The 13,088-nt window shown below is 44.2% G+C and overlaps 1 protein-coding gene across 1 annotated transcript in view; it reads left to right on the top strand.

Moving 5' to 3' along the window:
* Window positions 1-13,088, top strand: part of LOC146352748 (PH and SEC7 domain-containing protein 3-like) — a 182,203-nt gene that overhangs the window by 147,109 nt on the left and 22,006 nt on the right. The window contains exons 10-12 of the mRNA XM_084834784.1: window positions 2,261-2,304; window positions 8,790-8,983; window positions 9,855-9,925. Coding sequence (XP_084690910.1) covers window positions 2,261-2,304; window positions 8,790-8,983; window positions 9,855-9,925 — 309 coding nt within the window. The remainder of the gene's footprint in view (window positions 1-2,260; window positions 2,305-8,789; window positions 8,984-9,854; window positions 9,926-13,088) is intronic.

A 13,088-nucleotide genomic window follows, 5' to 3' on the forward strand; every position in this document is an offset into this window, starting at 1 on the left:
TTAAAGGTCAAAACCAGCACTTTGAATTGGGCTCAGAAACTCACCGGTAACCAGTGCAACTGGAGCAGTATAGGCATTATGTGATTGAATCGCCTCACCCCCACCAATATGCGGGTGGCCACATTCTTGATTTTGTATTGGTTTTCTTGTAAACTGTGCTGTGAATCATTAGGCTGAAGGACACTATGTAAATGGCATAAAATAAATACATACATAAATATGTGTGTAAGAACTGTCTGCATATCAGAGTGATCTGAAAGGCAATCTGTTATTGATAGTATCATCCCAGACTTTCAGGAGCCAAAATGTAAGTCTCTCTCACTGAAGACAAACAATAGCTGGATAATAGAGAGATGCCATTTTTTAGAAAAACTTCCAAATATACCATTTGCTTCAGTGAGGCACAATCACATATATCTGTCCAGTGTGCTATGGTAGGATCTAGTCCTGACTTATGGCCTCACTCTATGAGATTGTCCTGCTGCTTAGCAATATAGCCGAATGCTGTCAGTCATACTACCTGTCCATCTTCACAGGGCTCTGTACCACATAAACTTGAATAGTAATAGATAGCAGTATGTGAAACAGGCAACTGAGATACATATGAAATGTATGTATGTATTTAGTTATGAGATGTCCACGTTGCCTTTCAGTTGATATTTCCCAAGCAGTGTACAATTCAACCATATAAAAACATATTAAAATATTAAAAATCATAAGAGCTAAACAACAACAAAAGCAATGTAACATATCCACAACATGATCGGTAGCAGCAGGATATGGGAAAGAGCCGCCTTGCAAATAAGTCTCCGAAAGAAAAGAAGCCCATAGAAACCTTTACTACTCCATCTAGTATTCTGTTAAGAAATTTTGATCTCAGAGCACCAAATATAAATATTATTGCCAAAGCATAGACAAAGGGCTCTTTAACCCCTTCTCCCACATCAGCAACAGCAGAAGAGCTGTTTGGCTTGGCATCTTCCCTTTGTGGACTTCAGCTGCTCTCTCCTGTTTGTTTCTTGGCTAGTGCACGGGAGTGATCTGTGCTAAGGTCTCTCTTTCTGTTCCTCTGGGGAAGGGCAGAGGGTTGAAGAGCCGATTGTCCAAGTCTCAGGTCAGGAGAAGTTAGTCAAGCTGCATAATTTAAAAGAGGGTCTTTGAGGACTAAATAGGAAAGCCCAGGAAAGCCCCAAACTGTCTCCTAGTAGGGTGGCCACTTACACAATGCCAAAAAAGAGGACATGTATCACCAAAAAAGACAAAAGAGGACACCAATTTGCATGTGCTAATTCATATGTATAAATGCACATTTAAAAATAATTACTATAATTTTAATAGAAATGCGGTACATCTTATCATGGCGGGGAAGACTGTGACAGGGTGACCTGGGTGCTTGCTGTCCAGGTGCTAATTGCTGAAGGGAAACGTCAAGGCCCCCGCTGTTCTCCCTTCTGATGGTTCTTTATCTTTAAACTGGTCTTGGACTGGACAGCCCTTCACACAGAAGTGTGAAGTGAGGCCTGTCCTCTGACAGCCCTTTAAATAGAGTTTTCCCCTCTGTGAAGTAGGACTCATGGCCACTCTAGCAACTGGACTGCCAATGGCCTATGCTTGTTAAATCAGTCTACGAGAGACATTTACTTTTTTCAGCATAAGTCTTGGTCACTGTTCAGGATGTTGCATTTTGGCCTCTGTTAATTCCAGTCTAGAATTCCAAAATCCTACACACACCTACAGATACATATTGATTCTTTTTTTTTTACCAGGCATCAACAAAGTTTGACTGGCCCTGGGGTCTGTGGTCTCTACTACTGACCCTAACCCTTCCCCCAGAAGGGAAGGGGCAAGTATTGTCTGTGATGTAATACTGTGCTTTGAGGCCCAGCATAAGCCCTGTCACCTTCCCCAACTCTGAACTTGGTCATTGTATGCCTTAGAAAAGCTTGGAAAGCAATGTGACAGCTTGTGGCTTTTGGAGTCTCTCCAAAGTCAGTGCAAGGTCATGAAGAGCCTCCACTCTTGGGGCGGGAGGAATAGTGAGGGCTCTCAGCAGAATAAAAAATGGCAAGCACATGTGTGAAGCCCTGCCCTTGAATAATATTTTAATTCTTAGTGTTGCCATGTATGGGTGCCTTCATGATCAAAGGCAGCTCGCTTTGTGAATTTAATTTTTTGGTTTTTTGGTTTTTTTTTTAAATCAGCAGTTTCCTATGTATGGTTAAGACCAACCAGTCATTTCTTCTTGCTTTCCTTTTTACAGGCTCTCTACAATTCAATCAAAAATGAGAAGCTTGAGTGGGCAGTGTAAGTATATTCTGTGGAATTAATGAGTTCTTAAAATGATTCCTTTTATGGCATTCTACTTCATATGCTGGCAGCAAACGGAAGAGATTCTAGAATTTGCAGAAATGCACCCTAGCAATCCAAGGGAGTGATCTACCAACTCCAGTTCATCATTGGTCAACCTTCATGTTTTCATTGGGAAGCCTTCATTTCATTCGTGAGAGGTAGTGTAGCATGGCAGTGAAGAGACTGATCTGTAGCAGATGAGGAAATCACCGGTTTAAATCCCTCCTCAGCCAGTAACTCATCAGCACTTCAGATGTTTGGACTACAACTCCCATCTGCCCCAGCCAGCATGGCCAAATGGCTGGGGCAAATGGGACTTGTAGTCCCAAACGTCTGGAGGGCGCCAGGTTGGGGAAAGCTGCATGAGGTGGTCTTAGGTAAACTACCCTTTCTTAGACTCCGACTCCCTCTCCATTTGCAAGATGAGGATAATAATGCTGACGTACCTCACAGGGTTGTTGTAAGGCTTACTGAATGGGAAGCACTTTGAATGCTATAAAACTGTGTTTCCGCAAATGTTGATACTTGGAATAGATTATTTTTTTCTCCATTTAAATCTGGAGGCACAGTACACACACCCTCATTTTAAATGGCACACTGCAGCCCTACTGGCAGCAGATGCTGGGGGCAGGGAGCTGTGGCAAGAAGTTGACAGAGCTGTGCGTTTCATGTGACTAGCCTTGTGACTCCTAACTAGCCTGCTACCCTCAGGTGCAGTGGAGGACAATGTCCCATTGCCAGTGCTGAAGCAAGATTCTACTACCAGTCCAATTAGCTTTTGTTTATGGAATGCAGGAGGCTTCCCTTTTGAGCTTCTCAAGCAGCAAAATCTTTTGGGAACAGCATTCCTCAACTGGGCACCACCACCGAAAGGGCCCTCTATCCTATGGTCTTCCCTGTCACCTCAGATGGTGGGAACACCCTCAAGAGGCCCTCCACAAGGATCTTAATAAGTGGTTAGGTACCTATGTAGGTGGGCAGCCCTTCAAGTTCCTCCTGTCCTAATCCAGGAAGGAATTTAAAACCAGCACCTTGAATTGGGCCAAGAAACTACATGGGACCAAGAGCAGTTGGCCTAGCATAGGTGCAATATGACCATAATGCCCACTCCCAGTTAGTAATCTAGCACTAATGGCAGTTTCCAAACAGTAATCAAAGGCAACCTCACATATAGTTCATTACAGTAGCCCAGCCTATAATATATATGTAATACATTTTCTCAGTCAGCTCCCAAAACAAATTTCTTGCAACTGTGGGATAGCCCAGTTAATATTGCCTCCTCTACTTCTGCCCTTGCCTTGGCCTAGTCACTTGGGGATCAAGCAGTGGTGATGCCTGTTCGCTGTCATTCAAACTGCATCCATGAATCACAGTGCATCTTTATTCCATCCATTGAGATATAATTGCCTATATATTGGCACAGTGAGTTTGGCGGGGGGGGGGGGAAATGCTGCTGCATGGGGTCCCACTGTTCCAGAGGGCATAGCGTGCTGGATGCGTCCAGTGTGGCGCCTTGTCAAAGCAAACGGCAGTCCTTCCCAGGCCACAGTTTTGGATTTACTGCTCTTTACTGCTGTATAAACATAATATTTTGATGGAGTATCTATGGGAATTAATTTATTAATTTATTTGATATATTTATATCCCACGTTTCTTCCAAGGAGCCCAAGGCAGCATAACCCTCCTCTCCATTTTATCCTCACAACAACCCTGTGAGGTAGGATTGGCTGAGAGTCAATGACTGGCCCAAAGTCACCCAGTGAGCTTCATGGCTGAGTGGAGACTAGAACCTGGATCTCCCAAGTCACAGTCCAACACTCGAACTGCTACACCACACTGGTTGAAAACTGTACAGCAGGAGAATTTGATGGTTTACATTTGGACATTGTGCCCGGTCTATGAAATACTGGACAGACGCTCCTCAAGTTGTAATGGGAGGCCATATTGTCAAACTCTACTATATCGTGAAAGCCATGTATCTACTGTTAACTCCAGCTAGCAAACGAGTTGTTAGCGATGAAAGACAGCTTGTAAGGGTGGAAGACATTTTTATTTTGTTCAGAAACTTCATCTTAGGGAGAGAGAAATTAAATCCTCTGTTAATCTGTGGCAGCATGAATAAAACACGTGCTTAGTTTTCTGCCTTTTATCTTTTAGGGCATTGTGTCAGAACTGCTGGGTTAGAAACACGTCTCGGGTCAGGTTTCCTTCTTTTGGCTTGTTGTCTACTGTTTGCCTCATGATTAACTATGGATAGCTTGACAACGAACTAATATTAAAGATAATTAATTGCGAAAGGCCCAATGTACCCCATTTCAGCTGCTTTCAGGAAGCTAACAATTGGAATTCAAAGCCAAACACAAGGAGGCCAGTGTCTGCCAAAACACTTTAATCATCTCTCCCCCCGACTCATCCTCACTTACTTGACTTCCTTATGACGCTGATGCTTTCTCTAATAAGAGAGAAAACATGGCTGCCATGTGGAGGCTGTTGTAGAATAGGGAATGTCATGTTAAATGCAGCCATGCTCATATTGATGCTGGTAAGGAGACGGCTTTAATGGAATCATCTTTGGCTGGTATAAGGGTATGCAAGCTTTCAAATTATGCCTGCTGAAGCTTTAGCAGAATTACCAGCATGCACACTACTACGCCGTTGGAAGTTGACTGAATATAAGATGCCATAATTACCTGATCTGTATTTCAGAGTCCCTTGCATTCTGGAATCAAGATCAAATTATTGTTGATGATAATAGAAACGTATTTATTCATTCATTTATTCATTCATACATACATACAGTGCCATCAGTGTACATGGTGCCTTACAGAGTTACATGGGCAAAAATAGCCTTCAAGAAGCTTCCAATCCTAAAGCAAACACCCTAAAGGGGTGGGGGGAGAAAAACAAAAGTAGGGAGGAAAGGTAGAGACAAGGGTTGGGACAGATGAATGTGGGCAAATCCACTTACATTGTTACTTAAATGTAGATAATTATTGGCATAGCTGTGGTTCTTCAAGATGTTCACCTGTATCAGCTGATGCCTTTGACAGTATACAATTTCCTCCTTGTTGAACTCTGCCCCATGCTCCATTACCTCCACTTACCTCCCCTCTGCTCCATTACCTATATTTAGAAGTGACTGCAAGCACCACTTCCTTGCTCCTCTTCTCTGTTGGCTGAGTGGCACTTCCTAGAGTGGCTGGTTTCCATCTTGCTCATGGTGGCACCATCCAGCAGAAATCACCCATTTTAGGACACTTGTGCCATCTTGGAGACTCTTTCCTGAATAATCAGAGAAGATGAAGAAGTGAGGAGGCAACTGTGCAGAGGGCAAAGGGGGATAACAGATAGCAGGTAGAATGTGCTGCTTATCTTAACATATCATCTTAGGACAAAGCTAGTCAGGCTGCTCTTGTTTCTGCAGAGTTTTTATGTTAGGCAATACTGGGTGGTACTATCAGTCCCTGAATAAGGGGGAGGAAGCTGCTCCTTGCTAGCTTAGTACCGAATTGCTTGTGAAAACCTGTACATCTGAGGCTTGGATATGAGTTTTGTGAGCTTATAATGCTCACCTCAATGAAGAGAGGAGCATTAGGAGCACCAAACTCTTCTCCAGCTCTGAAGCCAGATTATTCTCTAGGCCTACAGTGCTGTATAGCAGTGCGCTATAACATGCGGCTCAGGTGTCCCTTGGGAAATGCAGTTTTCCCAGTGGCTACTGATAGTGCAGTAGCACTTCGGGAAACTGTATTTTCCAGGCACCTCCAAAACTTTGCATCCAGGCGTACTGTGGCACTGAACAGGAGGGGGAGGGAGAGACCTTCATCCCTTCCCTTTCCTTGTGGCTGCTTGCCACTACTGGCCATGTTTATGAGGTGTGTTTGCTTTAAATCTTAAAGGGGTGCAGCCTAATTGCCTAAGATCACCATGTCCATTTTTGCCTTTCACCTGCCCACTTTGGTATGCAGCCACTGAGAGATTTCCCTAAGGGAATAAAAAGAATTTCCCACTCTTGGTTTAAGAGAGAGGAGATTTAGGGGATCAAGGTAGGTGGAATGGAAGGGGCAGGCTAGGAGGTTTGGGTCACCAATGCAGGGAGGAGGAGGGTTGGCCGGGCTGAATTTGGCTTTGGTTCAGAAATAAGTTGAACTGCTACCCAATTTTGGGGAAAGTTGCTTGGCTTTTGAGCCAAAGCTGATCCAAGCCACGGGGACAGGGGGTGAGGGGAGGATAAGCCATCTCTAGTATTGAACCAGACCTGTGGCATTGCATTCAGGGACACCCAAGTTAAGCACTATGTGAGGCATTTCCAAAGAAATACCTGGGAGGGATAATCGTGGTATTATATAAGTACTCCACACTGAAGGACACTCCTGGAATTTCTTGATTCTGTTCAGAGTCATTTATAAACATCTTAACATTTAGAACTGCTTTTCTTGATTGGGGGCACGGAGTTTGGGGAAATGTGTGTAAGCTGACAGACTATGAAGTAAGTGGCTGCTTTTTTTTAAGTTAGGAAGGAAAGGAGATACTGCAGAAGGTTGATTTACAATTCATCGATCTCAGATTCCCTAAGCTGACAGCATTGCCGCAAGGAAGCTTTCTCCAGAGGGTGCATTCTGAAAATAGCTCTAATGGCAGTTCCGTTAATTTAGGCCTGGACTGTGACTGATTTCAGCACAGAGTGAAGAAGAGGACACATGTGCTGCTTTTACACAGCTGCATCAGAGCTACACACCATGGCAGCAGTGCTTGTGTGGCAGCAGCACAGAGCACACAGGGCGGTCCATAGCTCAGTGGTAGAGCAAAGATAGACTGTGCCTGGTTCAGACTCTGGCATCTCCAGTTAAGAAGGCTCTTGGCTGAGGATGACCTCGTGTCTCTCCAGTTTGCTCCAGTTGTTGCCAATTGGAGTAAACTCCACTGGGCTAGATAAACAGCTTCTTGTCTTCATATGACTGTGGATCTTTCTTGTGGCACCCACATTGGGCCATGCGCACTGTAGGAAACATTGTGCTCTGCTGCCATGGGTGTGGCAGATGGCACCTGCATTTTTGATCAAAGAACAGTCCTTGGTCCCACTTGTTGATGTGACTCCAGTAATATTGCAACAGACTGCATTGCTGATGAAGCCAGGGTGGTGGGGAGACTTGCTGGGGCCCCCTCAGTTTGACCAGAAACGTGCTCTGTCTAACTCTCCTTTTTTTGTGCTCTAAACAAGAGTTTTAAAGTTGTTTGTTGCAGGCATTATCTACTGGATTTAAAATAACCAAGAAGCCCTCGGTCAAACAATGATGCATGGAGAGCTGCTTCATGATCCTTCACTGCTCATTATTAGCTTTTAGATTCCAGGTCACTCTAAAAATCATTGGCCATAGCTCATACATAACCGCTCCCCTTCCCACCTATCATCCATCCCCCCAAAATCTGGAGCCCTAGATACCTTCACGTGCAGAAGGTCCCAGTTTCAATCCCTGGTGTCTCCAGATATGGCTGGGACAGACTTCTGCCTGAAAACCCAGAGAGCCACTGCCATTCAGTGTTGACAGTACTGAGCAAGATTGACCAGTGGCCTGATGCAGGGTACAAGGCAGCTTCGTGTGTTCCTGACTCGAGGGTTTCTTTTGAGTATTTCCCAGGAAATAAAGAATGGTTATTGAAGTGAGCCAAGGGGAGTTTGCCCATCACTGCTTCCTGCTGAACAAGAGGCAGCATGTGAAATAGATACAGGGATCTGGTATGCAGACTGGGTGCATTGGGTCAGAGAATTGTGGTCATTGGGCAGGGACAAGGATGCCCAGTCCACCGAAGCTGCACCTCTTGGCCACTAGAGCCTCTGCCTCATCCCTCTGTGTTTCTGGATGTTCACTAATCACTGCCCACACTCTCCCACACTTCCGCAGCCTTTGGGAAGAGAGGGGACACCCCACACTACATTTTCTCTCTCCTTTTTGTAAGAATGATGAAATGCTTAAGGTACCACACTGCACATTTGATATTAGGTTCCATGTTTGTGCACATTGTGGAAGTGCACGTACACATTGCCTTGATTTAAATCTCCTACTTACATGGTTAAAATCCACCTTATTCTCTTGGGGTGACAATGTTGCTGTTGATGTCAATGGATTCCAAACTGCATTCCCAAGAGAACGGCACCAAGGTTTCAGTTCTGATTCATATCCCTAAATATAAATATGAGCCATCCCACTGAAAGTATTAAGATTTCTTGCAGGTGTAAAGTGAAGCGTACATTGAAATGTGTCAGGTTATCTTGGACCACAGGGCATAACATGAAATCAGTGATGGGAGTGCCTTTCCACTTAGTAAACTGAGGTGATAATTAAAATGTTTTCCTCTCCTTATTCTAATGAAATTAAACCTGCACTGGGTTGCCAAATGAACTTGGTTGTGGTTTTTGCCTTTAAAAAAAATCGCTTTAGAGATGACGAAGAAAAGAAAAAATCCCCCTCGGATGGTACTGATGAAAAGGATAATGGAACCCAATCCAAGGCTGTCAATCGCATTGGCAATTCCAATAATCCTTTCCTGGACATTCCTCATGACCCCAATGCTGCTGTGTACAAAACTGGATTCCTGGCACGCAAAATCCATGCTGATATGGATGGAAAGAAGAGTGAGTGTGTTTAAATGAGAACTGCTTTCTCTGTATCTGGGGTGCAGAACCTCTTTCAACCCAAGGGATGAATTCCATTGTGGAATAGCTCTCAGAGCCCACATTCCGGTGGTGGGTGGAGGCCAGAGGCAAAGGGGACAGACCCCAAAAACAAAAAATATTGGCATATTTTAACTTAATGCTCTTAATTTCAACTCTTTAGAACGAGGAAAAGAGAACAAACACTGGGAAACCACCACATGATCAGTGGTTGATGGAAAGGGGCGTGGCCTTCTGGGGATCTGCCCCCCTACTCTGTATGCTGCAGCGGGGAAGGGGCTTACCAAGGGAGAAGGGAATGACCAAAAGCTGTATGTGTGCTGCATGTGCCAGCTCACTTACCACCAGTAGTGCATGCCCATGGAGATGTAAAGAAAAGGGTGTTGGCACAAAATCCCAGGGTGCCAGAGCAGTCTGTGGATCTTGCAGGCTGGAGGGAGAACTGAGATATTCTAGCACTGACCATTTTGGGGGTCTGGCTACTCTAATGGTGAGATAGGCTGGGTGACTTTCCCTGAGCTTATTTTCCTACACTCCACCCACCACTTTCTTCCCTTTCAGAGGAAAGCTACAAATATTTAAAATAAATAAATTAAATAGCAGAATTTTTTTTTCCAAGAGAGGTAAAGCATAGATGCTCAACAAGGCACGTGTACAGTGTTGTTTGTTTGTGCTCCCCTCCCTATTTGCAACTGCTCATGATTCAAAGGATAGGGGGCGTAGAGAGTTATTTCAAAACCCAAATGAGCTTGGACAGAGCACAATTGTGATTGATATTGCCAACATTTTCTTAATACAGCTTTTCTTGTGTGTGTGTGTTTTGCTTTCTTAGCTCCACGAGGGAAGAGAGGATGGAAAACCTTTTATGCTGTTCTTAAAGGAACAGTCCTTTATTTGCAAAAGGTAAGAGCTTTTCTACCAGATGCACTCCCTTGAACTCTTACTGAATAAAGATGAAGAATAAAGCAGGGAACTATTTAGCCCTTTCGAACTGTCGCTTCATTGACTAATGTGTTGGCAGTGCCCACAAGCAAAGCCCACAATAGGATGGCCAGCAGGTGCTATACCTTTCTGAGCTATTCTTGTGTCAGGGGTGTTTCTGAGCACAGGGAGTGGAATAGTAGTTCAGATTCTGAAGGAGAACCACCGGGGGGGGGGGTATTTTCCCAGGCTAGTCCAGACATGACTAGGCAGGCTCTTCAGGCTTCAAAGGTCTAGCTGGCGGAGGATGAGGGTCCCTCTTCACCCCCCCCCTCCCGAGAAACAGCAAACAGGGGGAGGTGAGGTTTGGGGAGTCTGTTTTAATAGACGCCAGGTGCAGGCGCAGAGCAAAGAGAGAGAAGGCAGGGGCGGAACTTAGACAGTCTACTCGATTGGCCTTGCATGAAAAGCTGCGCTTAGAAGCCTCACGAGAGAGAGAGAGAGAGAGACCTCCCCGCCCCTTAGGCTAGTGAGACCGCCTTCCTCTTGAAACAGCGGACAAACTGTCAGGATTCCTTTTGCCCCCACTTAACTTCAAACGCTGAAACATACACAGATAAGAGGCTTCAGTCTACAGCTTTTAATCTATTACTTCACAGGGTCATACAGATTCAAATTCTCACTGACTTTCAGTCTACAAGGAAATGCCTTCAGGGGTTCAAAAGGCAGTTATGAAAGTTGCTTGCCGTTTGAAGAGGAAGGCAGTCTCACTAGCCTAATTTAAGGGGGAGGGTCTCTCATGAGGCTTCTAAGCACAGCTTTTCACGCAAGGCCTGGTGTCTATTAAATCAGACTCCCCAAACCCCGCCTCCCCCTGTTCGCTGTCTCTCACCAGGGGTGTGTGTGAAGAGGGACCCTCATCCTCCGTCAGCTGGACTTTTGAAACCTGAGGAGCCTGCCTAGTCATATCTGGACTAGCCTGGGCAAATACCTCCCCCATGTCTGGCGGTTCTCCATCAGAACCTCAACTCCTATCCCACTCCCTGCGCTCAGAAACATCCCTGACACTCTGGATGCTCTCTTCCTCTGAACTGCTCTTGGAAGTTTCATGGAAAAGACAGGAAGCAGAAGTGGCTTGTCCTTCGCTTTCCCATGCTTCAGGGTCTTGGATGAATTACACATTCCCCCATGCCAAGAGATACTGGTTCCATCACTGCATTTGGAGAATGTTAATCTTTCCACACCCCTTCTTTACATGAGCATGGGGGATTGCAGGTCAAGTCACCCATGCTTCCTCTTCTGTTGGTTCCTTGAAACAACAGGCTGTAAGTTTCTCTATTGTGGTAACGTTACGCAGTGACCAGGGCCTTGCTTATTTGGGGGTTGGTCAATTGAATCTAATAGGACTACTCTGAAGAAAAGTGTTCTGCACTGCAGCATCTTCTGTTCCTCATCAGTGCCCGAATCATCATCTGACAGCTGCTTGCTCAAGCTTATCCACTACGGGTGCAATCTTATACACCCTTACCTGGGAGTAAGTCCAATTGAACTTAGTGGGACTTATACCTCAGTCTCCATGCACAGAATTACTCTGTAAAGGTATAAAGCTATTTGTTCATTACATAGTCTAAAATAAATTGTTCTTTGCTGTCTTTAGGGAGAATAACCATGATAACCATAAAAACTGTCAGGCAAACAAATGTAATTTTACTGTCGAGGCATACCTGCACTACAGACTTGGTTTAAGAGTAATTACCCTTCCCAAGAGAAACCTAGGCACTGTGGTTCTGTGAAAGGTCCTAAAGATTTCTTAAATAAAGTAGTAGTAATAGTAGTAGCAGTAATGGATGCTTAGTACCTCACCAAACTATAACTTCCAGGAATATTTGGAGGAAGCCATGATAGTTAAACTGGTATAAAAGAAATATAAGTTGTGTGTTTGTGTACATATCTCAATTCTTGCTGCTCCAGTTGCATATCAAGATAATGGTTAAAATTCATTCCTCTCAGTATAATAAATTCTGTGACTTGTTGGCAAATGCTGGATGTTTCACTTCTGAAGAAAATGTGTAGAAATTGATAGAGAGATGGAAGGATACAGAAAACATTTCCCCCCATTTTGGAGGATAATCCTAGCCCTGCTGATAATTAAAATGACCAGGTGGCATTCATATTTCTTTGTTTCACTTCTTACCTCAATTTTCACAGCAATAACATCCCATTATAAGAAAAAGAGAGCGGAGCTACTTTTTTTTAATGTGCGTGTTAACCAATCCCAAATTCAGCTATTACAAAAGCTATTTTTCAAATACTGCAGTGAAAACTTAGGGCTTTTAGCTAACATGGCAATTGCAGAATTAATTTTTAACAGAGGTCTTTAAGGACATGAATAAAGAGACATGAGAAATATTTAAAAATCACCCAAGGCTTCAGAGTTTGCAAGTTTTTTGTCAAAGTCACTCAGCCATTCTTTGATCTTTTTCTATTAAAAAAAAAGATTGTATTGGGCAGATGGACAAATTGCTTACATTAAAAAAAAATGGTGGTCCACCTTCAAGGGAGGGTGTGTAGACATGGAAAATGAGCCAAGAAATAATATTTCCAAGTATTATTGCTTACTGTATTCAGACAATATGGAGGACAGAGAAGCCCACCATTGTATGGATGGGTGATAGGAATTTCACTGGGGTGGTCCTTGTGGTATGGGAAACAGTGCCTTTGGAATGGAAGGTTTTTAGAGATGGTGGATGCCTGAAGGTAGGTTCTTAGATACAGTCTTCATGATACAGGTGTCAATCCTTACCTGCAAACAGTCTCCATTAAGAAAAGACTGATGAACTGAAGAAACCCTTCTGGTGTTTCATCTTCATAATTCTTTTCTTGGAACTAATTGTGCATACTGTTGTTCTCATGCAAGGATCCACAGATGCACTCGCCAGGTCACCACCAGAGAGAGCACCTTTTGATCTGGGAAGAGTGCAGCATCAAGGAGAGTCCATGACCTTCTCCTGAGCCTAGAGAAGGGTGGGGGGCTTTCCCTCACACTGCCCTGATGTTGGCAGTCCTGCTGCTTTTCACATATCTCCAGTGTCAGGATGCTGCCAGGTGGAGTCCCTGCAGTTGTGCAGGCACCTGTAATGTCTCC

This window comes from Heloderma suspectum, chromosome 2, assembly GCF_057233095.1.
Source record: "Heloderma suspectum isolate Gila_16-S chromosome 2, 16-S_ref, whole genome shotgun sequence".
Classification (NCBI taxonomy): domain Eukaryota; kingdom Metazoa; phylum Chordata; class Lepidosauria; order Squamata; family Helodermatidae; genus Heloderma; species Heloderma suspectum.